Source organism: Callorhinus ursinus, unplaced genomic scaffold (assembly GCF_003265705.2).
Source record: "Callorhinus ursinus isolate GAN/ISIS: 27379988/994484 unplaced genomic scaffold, GSC_fseal_2.0 scaffold13, whole genome shotgun sequence".
Taxonomy (NCBI): Eukaryota; Metazoa; Chordata; class Mammalia; order Carnivora; family Otariidae; genus Callorhinus; species Callorhinus ursinus.
Window position 1 is genome coordinate 15189161 of NW_027397075.1, and position 16659 is coordinate 15205819.

At 53.7% G+C, this 16659-nt stretch overlaps 1 protein-coding gene across 2 annotated transcripts in view; it reads left to right on the forward strand.

The window, feature by feature from the left end:
- LMF1 (lipase maturation factor 1) overlaps nt 1–16659 on the forward strand; it is a 91420-nt gene that overhangs the window by 7028 nt on the left and 67733 nt on the right. The window contains exon 2 of one of the 2 annotated variants that reach the window (XM_073899754.1): nt 5415–5743. Coding sequence is in view for 1 of the 2 variants with exons in the window: in XM_073899753.1 (XP_073755854.1) it covers nt 12721–12727 (7 nt within the window). In the remaining variant the exon portion in view is untranslated. Of the gene's footprint in view, nt 1–5414; nt 5744–12705; nt 12728–16659 lie in introns of those variants that run through there. The other variant, XM_073899753.1, reaches the window with a different exon arrangement.

Consider the following 16659-nt stretch of genomic DNA (forward strand, 5'->3'; position numbering starts at 1 on the left):
CTTGGGGTTGTGAGCTCAAGCCCCACTTTGAGCATAAAGATTACTTAAAAAAAAAAAAAAAGAGAAGTCCTAAAACTAATTGGTTAGACCAAATCTTGTTTTCCTTCCATGGCAATGGAGTGTGAATTGTGGTTGCAGGGAGGAAGGACATGCCTCTGTTCCGTCATCGCTAATTAGGTGCCTGTGTGGGTGAGCCCCAGGGTTCTGGAATGGGCCACGGCAGCCTAAGTCAGGGGATAGACCAGCTGGGCTCCACCTGGGGGAACACCGCTGTGGAGGTGGCCTCCGAGGTCAGCGGCCTGTGGCCTTGGTCAGCTTCTGCCCCAGGTGGGGACGGGTGAGGGAGAAGAGCGGCATTGTGCACTCCACTGCCCTCCCACTGACCCTCTGTGGTTGGGTGGTGGGCTTTTGTCCTCAGGTGACTCCCACCCGGTCCCCCTTCCCTTGGCCTCCAGTGGTCATGTAAGGGTCAGGCCTCACTTCTCTTTCTCCACTGCTGTGAGCTACATATAGTGGGCTTTCAAGAAACTTGGAAGAAAAAAACCAACCTATTAAGGAAACTCCACAGACTTTATTGGGATTTCCCACCCTGGGGCCCCTCCCAGGGCCACACTGCACTTCGCTGCTTTGCTCGTGTCTCCTTTGTCCCCTCTGGTCTGTGGCAGTCTAGAGGCCTTTCCCGGCTTTTCATGACCTTGGTCGTTTTGAGCAGTTCTGGTCCCATATTTGGTCCGATGCCGCTCACACTGGGTTTGTCTGGTGTTTCTCGGGATGAGATGGGTCACAGAGGTGAGGTGCCCTTGTTACCAGATCGGGTGCCCGAGTCCACATGACTCGCCGTGGGCGATGCCGACCTGGGTCACCTGGTGAAGGTGTGTTTCCAGGTGTCTCCTCCCGTGCGTTCCCTGTCCTCTGGAAGCCCGTCACCGGGCCCGGCCCGCGCCCCAGGAGAGGGAGGACTCAGCGCCACCCCCGGAGGGGCATCTCCACATATCTTTGGGAATTCCTCTGTGAGGAAGGTTCGTGTCTTGGCTCCACGTCTTCGCCAGTCCTCGCACTGAGTTGGGCTCTGGGTTGTGTCCCACGCTTTCCCTTGCTGTGGCTTCAGACCGTCCAGCTCGGGTCGGCTCTGGTGCTTTCCGCCTGCTTCGCTGGTGCCCCTGCCACGGGCCGCTTGCCTCGCCCTTGTGTCCCAGCCCTAAGACTAGCTGTTTCTCTGGCTGTGGTTTCTTTACTGGGGAGTGGTGTTCAGAACCCAGATCTGCGTGCCGGGAGTGCCCGATGTCGCGTGTGGTCATTCACATCCGGTTGTTTCCCCGCACATCCATCTGAATGTTTGCCAGGGTAACATGAATTCGCACCGGCTTCTCCAGTCCTAACCCAGGACACAAGGTAGGTGCGCTCCTTCCTTCCTTGCTTCTCTGGAACGTCCGTGTCTCCTGGTGGGAATCTTGCCCCACTGTCCACCATGCTTTGTTTGCAAAGCAGTTTCAGAATCGTCCGCACACGCCAAGAGAAAGACCAACCAGACTCCAGCATTTATCAACCATTCCTTTGGTCTTTGTCCTTACAGTTTTCACTCAAAGCATTTTCCGGAGTTACTTAGGCCAGCCCTCCCATCCCCCTTCCGCGCAGTGTGGTCATGTTAGACATCTGCCATAGAGTGCCATTCATATGTCACAGTCTACATTCCATCCTGGCATCCTCTGACCTCCAGGCTGGCTTTTTTGATAGTTTGTAAACATTTAAGTTCATTTTTTGTGACATACAGTTCTATGGGTTTTGACAAATGCATGCTTATCCATCACTCTGGTACTATACAGAGTAGTTGTATCCCCCCCAAATTCCCCTGTGCATGTAGTCACCTACTGCTCCCCCCGCCCCGCGCCCCCGCACGTCTGCTGTCAACCATGCTCTGCCCCTGTGGCTTTGCCTTTTCTAATATAAATGGAATCCTAGAGTATGTAGCCTTTGGGTCTGGCTTCTGTTAGAAAAGGGCATTTATGTTCTTTCTGTGCTATTGTATGAATCAGTGGCTTGTGTATTTTCCCTCGACTGTTATCCATTGTAGGCATGTACCACCTGTGTTTATGTTTACTCCCACACTGGGGGACCTCTGTGTTGTTTCCCACGTTAGCAGTTGTGAACCAAGCCCGTTTGCTCCATTTGCATGCAGACTTTTGTGGAAATGAAACTTTTCAGTTCACATGGGCAAATACCTAAGCGTATAATTCCTGGGTCATATATGGTAGATCCGTGTTCAACTTTAGAAGAAACTGCCACCGCGTCGTCCACAGTGGCCATGGCAGTTTGCCTTCCCACCAGTCATGAACGTCTGGGGTTCTGAATCCTCTGGGACATTTGGTATTTTCAGTTTTTTGGATTTTGTCTGTTGTGATAGGTGTGTGGTGATATTGCACTGGGGCTTTAATTGGCATTTCCCCAATAAATGATATTGAGCATCTTTTCTGTGTTTATTTACCATCTGTGTATCTTATTTGTGTGAAACAGATGACTTCAGTGTCCAGATATTTTGTCCATTTTAAACATTGGGTTGTTTGTTTCCTTATTCTTGAGTTTATTAAAAGTACTTTAATATTCTGGATACAGGATATTGTGGTACTTTAAATATTCTGGATACAAGTCCTTTATCAGGTCCTTTGTGTGGTTTGTAAATGTTTTCTCCCAATCTGTGGCTTGTCCTTTCATTCTCTTACAAGTCTCATTTATAGAGTGGGAGCTTTTCATCTGATAAAGTAGTTTATCCGTTTTTTTTCTTTCTTGGGTCACGCTTCTGGTGTTGTGTCTGAAAACTCATCGCCACCCCCAAGCCACAGGTTTTCTTGTAGAAGTTCTCAACTTTTACACTTCACCATGAGGTCTACGGTCCTTTGTGAGGAAATTTTGGTGTAAGGTGTAAGACATGTGTCTGGGCTCATCTCTTTGCATATGGTCATCCACTTGCTCCATGCCACTGGTTGAAAAGACCATCTTTCTCCACTAAACTGTCTTTGCCCTTTGTCGGAAATCAGTGGGCTGTATTTGTGTGGGTCTATTCCTGGGCTCTGAGTCCTGTTCCATGACGTCTGGGTCCCTTCTTCTGCCAGAACCACACTGTGTTTGGTTTTTTTTTTTGAGATTTTATTTATTTATTTGACAGAGAGAGACACAGCGAGAGAGGAAACACAAGTAGAGGGAGTGGGAGAGGGAGAAGCAGGCTTCCCGCTGAGCGGGGAGCCCGATGCGGGGCTAGATCCCAGAATCCTGGGATCATGACCTGAGCTGAAGGCAGACGCTTAACTGACTGAGCCACCCAGGTGCCCCTTGTTGTGCTTTAAAAAAAACAAAAACAAAAAAACTATGGTTTATTTAGGAGTGTGTGGTGTAATCTCCGAAGATTTGGGTGTTTCCAGATAACGTCCTGTGACTGATACTAGGTTAATTCTCTTTGTTCGGGTCACACGTTTTTTAGATTCCAGTTCTTTTCTATATGTTGATGTTTGCTGTATGGCTCACAGCATGGAGCGTCCTGGCGAATGTCCCACATATAGTTGAAAATCGTACCTATTTGCTGTTTGGTAGAGTGTTCTAAGGATGTCACATTGTTGTATCTTGCTCTCTTATGCTAGATGGCAATCTAGAAGCATTGGGTCAAGTCAATTAACATACATATAGGATATATACATATATGTATTGGTGAGGTAATTTAAATGTACATAAGTTTTGTTGCTAGATTCATGGGCATTTCATATTATTACGTGTTTGTTAATTCTTTATCGTTATGCAATATCCTTTTTTTATCCCTCATACTGTTCCTTGTTTTTATGTCTCTTGTCTGATATTCATATAGCCATCAGCCTTCTTTTGATTAACATTTGTATGATATATCTTTTTCCATGCTTTTAATTTACCTATGTGTTTATATTTTAAACGCGTTTCTTGTAGACAGCATAGATTTGAGTCCTTTTTTTTCTAATTTGAGAGAGAGTGAGCAAGAGAGAGAGAGAGAGAGCGCATGAGCAGGGGCAGAAGGAGAGGGAGAAGCAGACTGTCGGCTGAGCAGGGAGCCCGACGTGGGACTCCATCCCAGAACTCTGGGATCATGACCTGAGCCAAAGGCAGACGCTGAATCGACTGAGCCACCCAGGCGCCCCTGAGTCCTGCTTTTTTATCCAGTCTGACAATTTCTGTCTTTATTGGTGGGTTTAGAACAATCTCATTTCAAGCAACAGATTAAAATCTATCATATTGCTAGTTGTTTTCTATTTGTTCTTTCTGTTCTTTTTTTTCTCTTTTCCTGCCTTCTCTTTGGTTAGTTTAGCATCTTCTATAATTCCATTCTTGTATCTCTATTAATTACTTAGAATTGTTTAAATTTTTATTTGCTCTCCCATAGGACTTGCAATAAACATTTTAAATTAATGTGTGCCTCCCTCCGTGTAATAATATCCCACTTCCTGTGTGGCGTCCGGTCCTTCTAAGAGTGTGTTCCAACATCTCCATCTGGCCTCGGTGCTGCTTTCTCCTATACTTTCCTTCATATACTTTAGCTGATTCTGGCCTGTTTTGCTTTAGATGAGGAGTCACACACATTTCCAACAGTGAACATTACACCAGGAGCCTAAACCAGTGTATGTGGAACTAGAAACTGAACCACCGCCATGCTCCCTCCTCTACCTCCGCCCCATCCCTGCCCCGTGATGCAGCTGACTACAGGTGTGCAGCTGGGTCCGTCAGTGCGTGTGCTCCCGTCGGGCATCCGGCGGGCGTCCCTGGGTCCCGAGACGGCCTCTTGCCTGGCTCTTTCCCCTTGGTGGGCCTTGAGTTTCCCTGCTCTTCACGTTTGCAGATGGGAATGTTGTGCCCTCTCTCCTCTCCTGTAGCATCCCCGTGCAGACACTTCTGTGCAAACTCTCGAGTCTAGAGAATGCTAGCGTGCTCTTCCGGTGGGGGGGGGACTTGAAGGAAACCAGTGGTTTGAGAGCGGGCGGTCATGACTTGCACGTGAGCTGCAGCCCATCTGGGAGGGGCACCACGGACCAGCCCCATGAGCCGTCCAGACATGTGTTATCATGACAAAGGCTGAGTGCAGTCGGGGGTCCTTACCTGGCCGTTCACCTGTAACCGCACATACGTGTGACACCAGCATCTGTCTCACGCACACATACACAACACATGTAAGTAGACACACCCATGTAGGTTTGTATACGTGTGCACACACAGCCTAGCTTCTCCAGCTTGGGTCTTCCAGTATTTCCCCCGAGATTTTGGAAGTTGGACCTCTTGTGTCCCTGCTTTGATTCCAAACCATGGGTCAGACGCCCCCTCATCTTCTCGCCCAGCCAAGCCCCCTCCTGCAGATGTCCACAGATGGCTGTGCTCCTGCTCATGGTCCTTTGGTCTTTTTCTTCCAGTTGTGGCATTCCTGGTGGCTTTCCATCAGAACAAGCAGCTGATTGGAGACCGGGGCCTGCTGCCCTGCCGCACGTACCTAAAGAGCGTACAGCAGTATTTCCGGGGCCCGGTCGGCTGGGATGCCGTGAGCTACGCACCCACCGTGCTCTGGCTGCTGGACTGGTCACACATGGACTCCAACCTGGACGCCCTCGCACTTCTTGGGTTGGGTGTCTCCTCTTTCGTCCTGGTCACCGGCTGTGCCAATATGGTGCTCATGGCCACTCTCTGGGTTCTCTACATGTCCCTGGTCAACGTGGGACAGATCTGGTAAGCAGGAAGAAGTGAAGTCCTGGAGTCCAGGTGTGCTGTGATTCCATGGCCTGGGAACGTCACAGGCCTCAGAACAAGCCATAGCCTCCGGGCAGCTGGGGAGATGGAGCAAGCTTGCCTCTTACATTAGTTCAGAAGAACATCACCATTTCAATTAGGCTGTAGTAGAGTCTGCTAGTTGCCAGTCGACCAAAATCCAAGGGACTTTGTCCTTTGGGAAGAATAACGATTCTGTAGGGTGTGGCATGGCCACCCCCGAGAGAGCATATAGTCAGCCTCCTAGGGCCGGGAACCTGTGAGGTGGACGTGGAGTCCCTCTGTGGGCTTCTGGGAGTGTTGTGGTGGGGGGGGCTTGATTTGGAGGCTTGTTTCTTCTGCTACTCCCTGCTCCAGCTCCTCCCTATTTCTGGGAGTCCAGCTAGTGCCAGGAGTCACAGATCAGGCTGGCCCTGTTCCGGGGGCGGGTGAGCTCCTGTGACAAGTATCCAGAGGTGGTGGTAGAGCTCCACAGAGCCGGGGAGGCTGGAGAAGTCCTGCGGGAACCGAGGGGCGTGTGCCAGTCCAGGGGGGCCCGATAAAAGTCCAATGGCCACGGGCTGCTGTGGTGTGTTTGAGCAGAGGGATGCCACTTTTCTTTCCAGTTCTGGGCTCCAGAGGAAGCACGGGGGACTCTGTAAGAAAAGGCAAAGTTTTGAGAGAAGCTCTGGGACAGGGGATTGGTGTCTGTGCAGACGTGTAGGAAGTAGATGTGGGCGTCTGCATCTGCGCAGACATGGAGAAGGTTAAGCACTGACCAACAGGTCGTCTGTCCTCTGGGCGAAAAATGTAAGTCCGGTGTCCTGATAGTCCTTCCAGCGCTGGTCCGGGATGGAGAGGCTCACGCAGTCTCCCCAGAATGGGGGCTGTAACCCAGACTGTCCCCGCCTGGGTACATGGAGCTGACCTTCAGTCCCATCTTGCAGGTCTATTTTGAATGGTCCCTCAGGGCTGTGGCCATGGGCTGGAGGCTGTCTGAAGCCCCCCTCAGCTCCCCCGAGTGCAGTTGCGCCCTGGTCCCTGTGTGCAGGTGTGCGCCACTTGGAGAGGAGTCTGGGCTGGACTCTTGCCTGGTCCTCTTCCTGGCTGTGGGAAGTGCCGGTCAGCGTTCACTGGATAGAACAGTTGTGGAGGACACTCGGCATGCGTGCAGGAGGCCTATCCTGCAGATCCAGTCCGCGGCAAGGAAGTCTGGGCATCTCCGTCACCCTGAAAACCCCTCTGCTCCGTCCACTCCCAGGGCCCTTCTGTCGTGTTACTCTTGACCGTGGGGGTGGAAATAGGGGCTGGGGTGCCTTGGGTGGGGTCTGGGTGACTGTCCCGTGTGCCTTCTGTTCGTCAAGCAGCTGCAAAGCAGCTGTGAGGTGTGATGCCTCCTTCACCCCCATCTGCTCCTTCCCTTGTGGGATTCCCAGGGGTCAGACGCCCGAGGTGCAGTCCCTTCTGCCTCCAGTCTCTCAGTCAGTAGGTGTGTACCAACACAGAAGGACTCTGGCTGGGTTTTTCTGTGATGTCTTAAGAGGCTGCTGCTTTTTGAGGTGTGTGATTTTAATCTATGCCAGAGGAGGAAGAGTTCTAGGCACACACAGCGAGCACACCCGACTCCATGGACAGGCGGGGTGGCACGCTTCATGTGTGGCATGTGTCTTGGGTCACGCCTTCCCGTGTCTAGCAACCAGAGAAATCATTCTGATTTTAAGTTTACTGTAAAAAGTATTTCCTAGTCATGTGTAGAGTATGGTCAAGAAAGATTAACCCCATGTTTAAATTTCTGAAAACGAGTTTGGGTACAGATGGCCAAAAATAGTCTTATATTGTTTTCACTGGAAGAGATATTCTGCTCCCCTTCCCTTGGATATGTAAAAAAGAAAAATGTGATTCAAATTAATTTAAGTTCACTAAAGCAAAATAAAATAAAAGTACATCTTCTCAGAAATGATGCATGAGATGGTTTAGGTGAAAAATGAAAAAGAAAACAAAATCTGTCATTGGAGACCAGCGGTTTCTTTACCATGCTCATGAGGCAGATGTCTGCATTCATAGTCGGGCCACTCGCTGCTGGTTTGGCGCAGATGTGGGGCTGTGGGGGGGGGGGGGGCTCCGGTGCCCTCTGCCTCTACGGTCTTTCCAGCCCTGCCCTTGATGCAGGTTTCCCTGACGGATGAGAGTTTTGGCGTCTGAGTGACATTGCAAACTTACCAAGTGAGGACCCCTCACGTGGACAACAGGCTTTCTTTTTCCTGGCACCCAAAATGAGAGTTAGACACAGACTGTTCCTTGCATGTCCCATTTATTTAAAGTTGAGAGAAAATATTTGTTTGGGGTGAGATGCTCAGATAATGGACACTGTTGACAGAAATGTCTTTCAGGTGTTGTCCAGCTGGCATCCCGTGGCGGGGACAGGAAGCCCCCATGGGGCAAGGAGGCACCGGGCAGGCACACATGGCGCTTCTCCGAGGCACTGCAGCCTTGCTTTGGGGTCCCGTGCTGCCGGCCCTGTATCTGCCCGCCTTTGCCATGTGTGCGTGGTGGCTGTTGCTTCACTAGGCCCTCTGTCTGCCCTGTCCCTCTGGTGGGCATCCTCTCAGCTTCCTCCAGGCTCAGACTGGTGCCCCTACCCCCGTCCCGGCATCTCACATGCATGCTCCAGGGCACATGGAAAGCCTACGTTGCTGCCAAGGGAGGCAGGTGAACCTCACGCTCAGTGGCACCGTGAGTCTCCAAGGCAGATGTTGTGTGGCAGAGCCAGGTAGCCTTACACCGCACCCTGCACCTTCTGGAACCATGACCCCCTTTGCCTGCTCTCCTGACTCATTCCTGACACTGCATGGCAGGCGGGAGCTCATGAATCCACTTCATGGTGGCCGTGGGAAAGTGGCTCCCCTCCGGGCCGTGAGCGCTCTGTAGAGTGATGATGCAAGCCCTCAGAATCGGGGAGGGGGGTGTGTGTGCTGATTTTATGAAGTCCTTGTGGCTGCAGGAGGCACAGCAGGCCGGGGGCGAGCTGGGGGGCCGTGCCCCAGGCAGCTGCACCCCGGTGGGCCCTGTCCCAGAGCTGCAGGGCCGGCAGCAGTGTGGCCTGTGGCTGGGCGTGGGGCAGCCGTGGGCTGTGAGGGAGAGCTGCCACGCTGCATGCTCAGCCACCCCGAGGCCACCCCCTTTTGCCCCACGAACCCCTGTGCCACAGTTCCACGGTCATCAGTGGGATCCAGGGGAACCTGGGACGCCAACTCTCCCCACTTCTCCCATGTTTCACCAGACTTCACATCCTCCTGATTTTACCCACAAAGTGTTTCCAGAACCTTCCTCTGCTGTCAGCACCCGGTGTGGCCCCATGTTCATGACAGCTTTCAGCTCTGCTTCCCACACGGCATTGTGTTTTATCAAGGGCACGTGCCAACTTCATTTTGGGTTTCTGCCGTTCCAGTTACGGACAGTTAAGACATATTGTTTTCATATGCTGGGCAAATCTAAGGTGATGAATCATGATTTCTCCGTGTACTCTGGCTGCCGCCCTCCTCGCCAGCTTTGTGTTGAAGACCAGGGCAGGCACAATATTGGTCTCTCAGGCCCTGGAGGCTGGGACTTGTGGCCCCTGTTAGGGAACAGGAACCCCACACCCCAGGAGAGCAGCCCCCGGGACAGCGTCCCGGGGGCTGCAGGAAGTAGCTAGGGGCAGGGGCGCAAGTCCCGGGACCACCTTGGGGCTGTGCTGCTGCGCAGGAGGGTGAGGCAGGAGCAGGGTCATTTCCTTTGTGGCATCGTCTTAGGCTCAGGCTTTGCTCTGCCTTGGCTGCGTAGAGGGAGGGACACAGCAGATGCCAGGCAGGCCTTGCTCATGCACGAAAGCTGAGTGGACAGGAAATATGAACGAGGCTTGGCACCGGACGCTCCACGTCCCTGCAGGGCTTCTTCCTGGAGGCCGCTGCAAGCCAGCAGTCAGGGCGCCAATGCACGGCAAGCCTGTGCGGGGCTGCTGAATACCTTGGGGGTTTCCACTTCACAGTTGCCCCCTTTGCATCATCAGCTGTCAAGTATGGTTAGAACAGGTTTTCATTTCCTGGTGCTATGGGGGGACAGGAGCGGCACAAGGGTGTCCCATCCCTGAGGCTGTGCAGTGAGGGGCAGAGAGATGACCACCAGTGGTTCCACTTGCTTAACAAGAGAAGCCTTATTGGAAAGGGGCGCAGCATCATCTGTCAGGTGGAGACGGGGAGGAGGCGCCTTGGGACTGCATGGAGCAAGAAGGGGCCCTGGATGAGGCAGCCGGGGCAAACGGCTGGCAGGCAGCCCCCCACTGCCCAGCTGATGTGTCCTGGTCCTCAGACGCAGTGGGCCGTGCTAGGCACATCTGAGTGCACCGTGCGCACGTGCTGTTCTTGCTGAGAACTTGAGTTTGTCTGCTGTGCACGTTGCCCAGAGCCCAGAGGTTTCGTTCAGTGGAAGGAAGCTGTGCGGTCCTGCTGGGGCTAGCAAGTCCCTCCGGTGGCCCGGCCTGCACAGGCGCCAAACACTGCTGGTGAGGACCCAGCAGGGTTGGAGGCACTTCTCTCCACAGGCACAGATTCTGTTGCTGTGTAGCCACTTCCCCTTTTCCTTTTAATTGAATGCAGTTCATTTTTGGAATAGTTGTAGGCTTACAGAATTATTGCAGAGACAGTGCAGAGAATTCCCGTGTACCCCCACCCAGCTTCGTGTATTGTCAGCCTCCTCCTTGTCAGGTTTAAAGAGTTAACATTGACCTCTTCTGTCCCTGGATCCTATCCAGGAGCCACAGGACATTTGGGCATCACGTCCCCTGAGGCTCCTCTGGGCTGGGACAGTGTCTCTGGCTCCCCAGCTTTGAGGACTGGTCAGGGATGCTGTGGAACGTCCCTCCACTGGGCCTTGGTTGATGCTCTTCTCATGACTGGACTGGGCTGTGGGTTTGGGGAGAAGGCCACGGAGACCACGCGCCCTCCTCCATGTGGTACGGCACGTCGGGGTTGGTGCCGTCGACGTGACTCATCTGTGCTGCAGCTGCCCTTCTCCTGGCCAAGGTCCCGGCTGCCACATGTCGGGGTGGGGCGCTGGGAACTGGGACTCTTCTGCAGGGGAGTCGGGTCTCCTGGCCCTGTGTGTTTATCCATTCAGTCACTGATCGTGTCACTGTGGGGCTTCGGGCATCTGTCCTCTTGCTCTAGGGCCTAACTGCCCTGAGTACCCGTGACTTTGGAAGAGAGAGGCAGAGTTCAGTAGCCATGGCCGCAGGAAGTTTGAGTGAGTTTACAGAAGAGTCTTGTGCACCAGCTCTGTCCATCTCCGACGGGGGAACCTGGTCGAATACTGGAACCTCTGTGACTTTGCTCCAACTGCCCCACTTAGCATCAGTTTTCCAAAACGTTGGCTTTCTGATCCTTTTATCTGAGCTTTACTTTGGCAGTGCTCCTAAAGGGCTCCTTTGTTGCTAGCTAGGACGGCTGTGTGACCGTCTTTTCTCTTCCCCACCTTCCTGGCCCCCCAAAAGAAGAAAGGATTATCTCCAGAAACTTGGACCGAGGTCGGGGAGGCTCAGGGGGTCCCTTCCTGTGAAGGAAGCCGCCTTTGCTACGTCCCTCTGAGAGAGAGGACGGAGCCTGCACTTCAAAGAGCGTCAAGAGCAGATGCCAGAGGGCCATGGGGGGCGCAGGGGTCAGGGTCAGTGCCACAGGGTACAAGCTGCATGGCTGGTCCCTCTGACTGTGAAAACCTCATTTGGTCTTAAACTCAACAGTGCTCTGTGAGGCCCCGCGCCACTGCCCGGCCCCGGCCCGCAGTCCTGCCACCCAGAGCTCTGCCTTGGACCTTGCCCAGAGCCCAGATGTTGTGTCCACTGAGTATCAACTGACGGTGGAGTTGATGCATAGAAATAACTCCTGCTGGGGGGTGGGGGGATGGGTTAGCCTGGTGATGGGTATTGAGGAGGGCACGTTCTGCATGGAGCACTGGGTGTTATGAACAAACAATGAATCATGGAACACTGCATCAAAAACTAATGATGTAATATATGGTGATTAACATAACAATAAAAAATTAAAAAAAAAAAAGAAATAACTCCTGCTGTGGTTCCACGAGGTTCAGGGAGCAGAGTGGGGCCGTTTCGGTTCTGTGGGTGCGCACCAGGTACCTGTGTGCTGCTGAGGACCCCTTGCTCCCATTGCACTCCACAGTGAAGGCAGCCCTTCCTGCCCCTGCTGTGGAGACCAAACGCCTTCCATTTAGGGTCCCCTTTGTGATAATCTGTGCTCGGGGTACTGGGCATCCTTGAAACTTTCAAATTCTAGGGTAGGACATTTTCATGGTGTTCGATTACTTGCAGAAATGATTTACCACCAAATATCCACTGTTATGTTTGCTTTTTTCTATAAAAGATTTCTTGATTGGCCTGTTGTGGGCATGGCCTTAGACATGTGTAGGATGGGGCCTGGGCAGCGGCTGGGCCGCTGTGTAGGATGGGGCCTGGGCAGCGGCTGGGCCCCGCACAGAGCACCTGAGGGCAGGTCTCCCCCGCCTCGCCTTCTCCCACCGTATTTAACGTCCATGGGGTCTGTGACCTGACCCACAGTGTCCTGGAGTCACTGAGTTGGGCTTTACCTAGTTGGGTAGCATGATACTTTAATCTTGTAAATTTTTTGACAAAGCAAGAGGAAAAAATTTTTTTTAAGATTTTATTTATTTATTAGAGAGAGAGAGACTGCAAGCACGATCGGGGGAGGGGCAGAGGCAGAGGGAGAAGCAGACTCACCACTGAGCAGGGAGCCCGACGTGGGGCTCGATCCCAGAACCCTGAGATCATGACCGAAGGCAGACGCTTCACTGACTGAGCCACCCAGGCGCCCCAGCAAGGCAAAATTTTAATACATTTTTCTCCTTTTGTTTTTTAGGTATTCATTTGGTAAGTGAAAATCAGAAACATACTCCGTGGGAGTTTAGCATTGTATGTGGGGTATGTATTCATGCGCTTTTTCTGCTTTTCTCCTTGCCTGAGCTGCTGTCATCAGCTTAGCAGGTGTGACCGTGTTGTGTGATGTCTGTTATTTAACCTGGAATTGTGGCCCACAGTGGCTTCCTTGCCCAGAGTGGTGGACCAGTGCAGACAGGGGGACTGGTGATGTTCAGGTGTGTTTGTGTAGATGGTAGTCTCCACACAGCTGCAATGAATAGTCCCACAGCAGTGACCACAGAGTGTTGTCATGGACCAGTTCTGTGCCTTGGGTGAAGGGCAGGCCATCCTGCAGGCCAGCCCCTCCCCACTCTAGGCCGTGCCAAGTTCCACACGCTGTGGAGGGGCTCACCCGGGGCTAACACTGGCGGACAGCCCAGAGGCAGTCAGGTTCCTGGTTGGTTTGGTAAGGGGAGGACTTCAGCTTCCCCCAGCCCGTGCCCTGTGGGGAATGGTGCACCCAGAATGAGCATGTGGAGTAGGGTTTGTTCAGAAACGAGTGGGCAGTAGGCATGAGGCTGTGGTGGGGGTGAGCAGAGGACAGCCCCCAAGTGGACACGGCTGGGCACGGCACAGCTTCCCTTTGGGTCAAACCACCTTACGTGCTGATACCAGAGACATCTGCTCGCTCCCGGTGTCATGACAACCCACATGCCCCACAACCCAACACCCCTGGTATCCAGGCAGACTCCCCGACCACACGAGGAGTCCCCAGGGTCTAGCACAGCTTATGTGACTGGGCATGAGGCCCTAATGAATGAAGACAAGAGCTCTCATGAGAGAAACTGATGAGATGAGAAAAGAACCAAGTGGAAAATACAGTATTTGAAATGAAAGACTCCCTGGATGGGCTGGCTGGCAGGGTGGGGGTGACAGTGGGTGATGGAGGGGGTCTTAGAGGCCACCCAGGCCATGCAGAGTTCAGGCGCCTGTGGGGAGAGCTCAGAGGTTGGTGGCATGTGTATGGAACCCTGGAGAGAGGGGACAGGTGGCTGAAGTTTCCAGATGTGGTACAAGACACAGATATCAGACCCAGATAGCCCAGTGAACCTCGCACAGCATGAACAGGAAGAGGCTGTGCCTCCCAGGTCGTCCACATGCTGCTGAAAACCCAGGGGAAAGGGAGCATTTTGAAAGCAGTAGGAGCGAACAGGGACATGGCCCTGAGTGCTCAGGAGCAGTGGGCCTGTGTGCTTCGGTGCTGACATGGGAACCTGGACCCTGTGTGGGGATGGAGGCTTCAGATCTAGGGGAGTGAGAGAACTCAGTGTCCGGAGGCGCACTTCGGGCACCAGCACCGGGCTCCAGGCCACGCGGGAAGGATGGGAGGGATGGGAGGGAAAGCCGGGCATCCAGCAGGAGTGCCGAGCTCGGAGAGCGGGAATCTGCGGGTCGGCGTGGAGGCCTCCATTGCTCCTCTTTACTTTCTTGACAGCACACCTGATCATTTAAAGCAAAATAGGTTGTTTGCCCTCTGAGATTCACGGTGCTCCCAGAGCAGACACACCTGACAGGCTGAGGGAGCACAGCAGGTGGGCCCACATGGTTGCGGGTTTCCATGCCTTAGGTGAAGCTGCACAACTTTTTAAAAAATATATTATTTATATGAGAGAGAGAGAGTGTGTGTGCACGAGTGCAGGGCGGGGAGGGGCAGTGGGAGAGAGGGAATCCTGAAGCAGACTCCCCTCTAGCATGGAGCCTGATACAGGACTCAACCCCAGGACCCTGAGATCACAACTTGAGCCAAGATCAAGAGTCGGATGGCCAACCGACTGCACCACCCAGGCTCCCCCTGCCTTTTTTTTTTTTTAAGATTTATTTATTATTTGAGAGATTGCACGTGCAGGCAGGGAGGGGCAGAGGGAGAGAGATACTTAGCAGACTTGGGACTGAGTGCAGAGCCCGAGACAGGGCTTGATCCCACAACCCTGAGATTGGGGCCTGAGCTGAAACCGAGGCCACCCAGGCTTCCCGCAAGGCTGCACAACTTGAAGGAGAGTTATGGAAGGCTGAGGACATGCACTGTAGTCCCTCGAGCAATCACTAGAAGAGTGTCTGCCAGCAGACGGAGCTGAGGACCCAGCACCACTGGGACGTGTCCAGAGGCTTGTGTCAGGAAGACACTCCAAGCTGAGAGCCCATGATGGGAGAGAGTGGAGGAATTAGAGGGGACCGTCAGTTCCCAGTGGGGATAGGAGCACTGACCCCTGGGGGTAAAGCAGCAGGACGGAGAAGGGGGACAGGCGAGGATGGCCTGAGCAGCACCGCCTGGCCCCTGGCACAGGAGGTGGTAACGAGCAGCTCACCCAGATAACCGGTAACTCGTCCTGTCACGTGCACGGGGGACACAGGCCCAGCGGCCACATCCTGGCCATCAGCAAGGCTGACACTGAGAAGGGATCCCATCATGTGGGGCTGCTCTCCCGTCTGAGAGCAGGGGCAGGGTGATGTCAGGACCACCGGTGAGTCTGTGGACACCAGCACTGGCTCAGGAGGGTGGGGCTGTGACTGGTTTCACCTTTCACCTTGGGCCAAGCCCTGGGGGCAAGAGGGTAAGGAGAGGCCCCCCAACAACTGTCCCAGATGCGGCAGCTCCGCCTCTGGTCTGCTGGTCTCCCTGTGTGAGAAGGCCTAGGGCAGGGCAGGAGGCCAGAAGGGTCTCCCTGGGGGCACGGGCAGGAGGGGAGTGACTGCCCACAGACCCCGCTCCCTGCTTGTACAAGGAGAAGAAGCCGGGAGCCACTCGGGAAGAAGCAGAGGCTGTGTCCCAGACAGGGGCCCCCGATCGTGTGTCCACACAGCTTGGTGTGTTGCCGAGTGGGGTGGAGGGGGTCGGCAGGAGTGCTAGGAAGGGCCACCCCAAGGCTGCGGGTGAAGCTGGGCTAGGGGCTGAGAGCGCCTTCGCCCACCCTGTGCTGACACGGCGGCCCACAGGCAGGAGGGCAGGCGGGCGGGCAGGCAGGCAGGCAGGGGTGCGACGGTAAGAGAGTCTGCTCCCAGGCCCTGTGCTGGAGGCAGCAGCAGCCTGTGGTCACGGTCACAGAGGGCACTGATGGCAGCCACAAACCCAAGCACAACCTGTTTTGACCTCGATGGCCCCATCCCCAGCACCCCATCCCACCTGACTGCAGCCTCACTGCAATTGCTCGTTTCTGGGTGGTTATGTCCCTTCATGAGCTACTGTTTTTGTACACAATGTTTGACATAAAAATTTCTAGACCTACACCCAAGAAAAAAAATGTACCTGCTGACAGTGGATTGTCAAGAGGTGCAGCAGTCAACGGGGGTGACCCCGATGTTGGAACCATCAGGTAAGGGCTCTGAAATACAGGAAGGGGTCTGTCAGGGGTCCCAGCCCACAGAGGAGCTAGAAAGACGGGCCAGAAGGAGGCACTGCGAACAGGGCATCCTTGCTGGGCCTGCAGCCGGGCAAGCAGACTCAGCCTGGAGGTGCCCACCGTGACATGGAGTCGGGGAAGGAAAGAGGGGAGCATTGGAGACTGGAGGAGAGACAGACGACATGCAGAAGAACGTTTAAAGGAATAAAAGCCAAGAACTTTCTAAAAAATGAAAGGTACATGCCACGGATCCAGGAATTTTAGAGACCATCCCACACCCTCCTGTATATGTCAAAGGGGTGAAAACCAGCAGGATGAGAAAATCTTCCCTGCAGCCGGCAGCCCCTCGGCACCAGAGCAGAGGGAAGACTCCTCGGTCAGCCAGCACAACGCCTTCCCCGAGAAGGCACACAGGCTCTCCTCGATGGTCTTCCCGGAGTGCTGATGGGGTCTTCAGGCAAGAGGGGCCCCATGTCGGAGGTTGCATCAACTCAACGAAAGGAAGAACATCGCAGTTTATTAAGAGGAGGGTAAATACAAAATTTTCCCTGATTCCTGGTTACCTGAAAATGTAGTGAGAATGCAAGCTCAATTTGA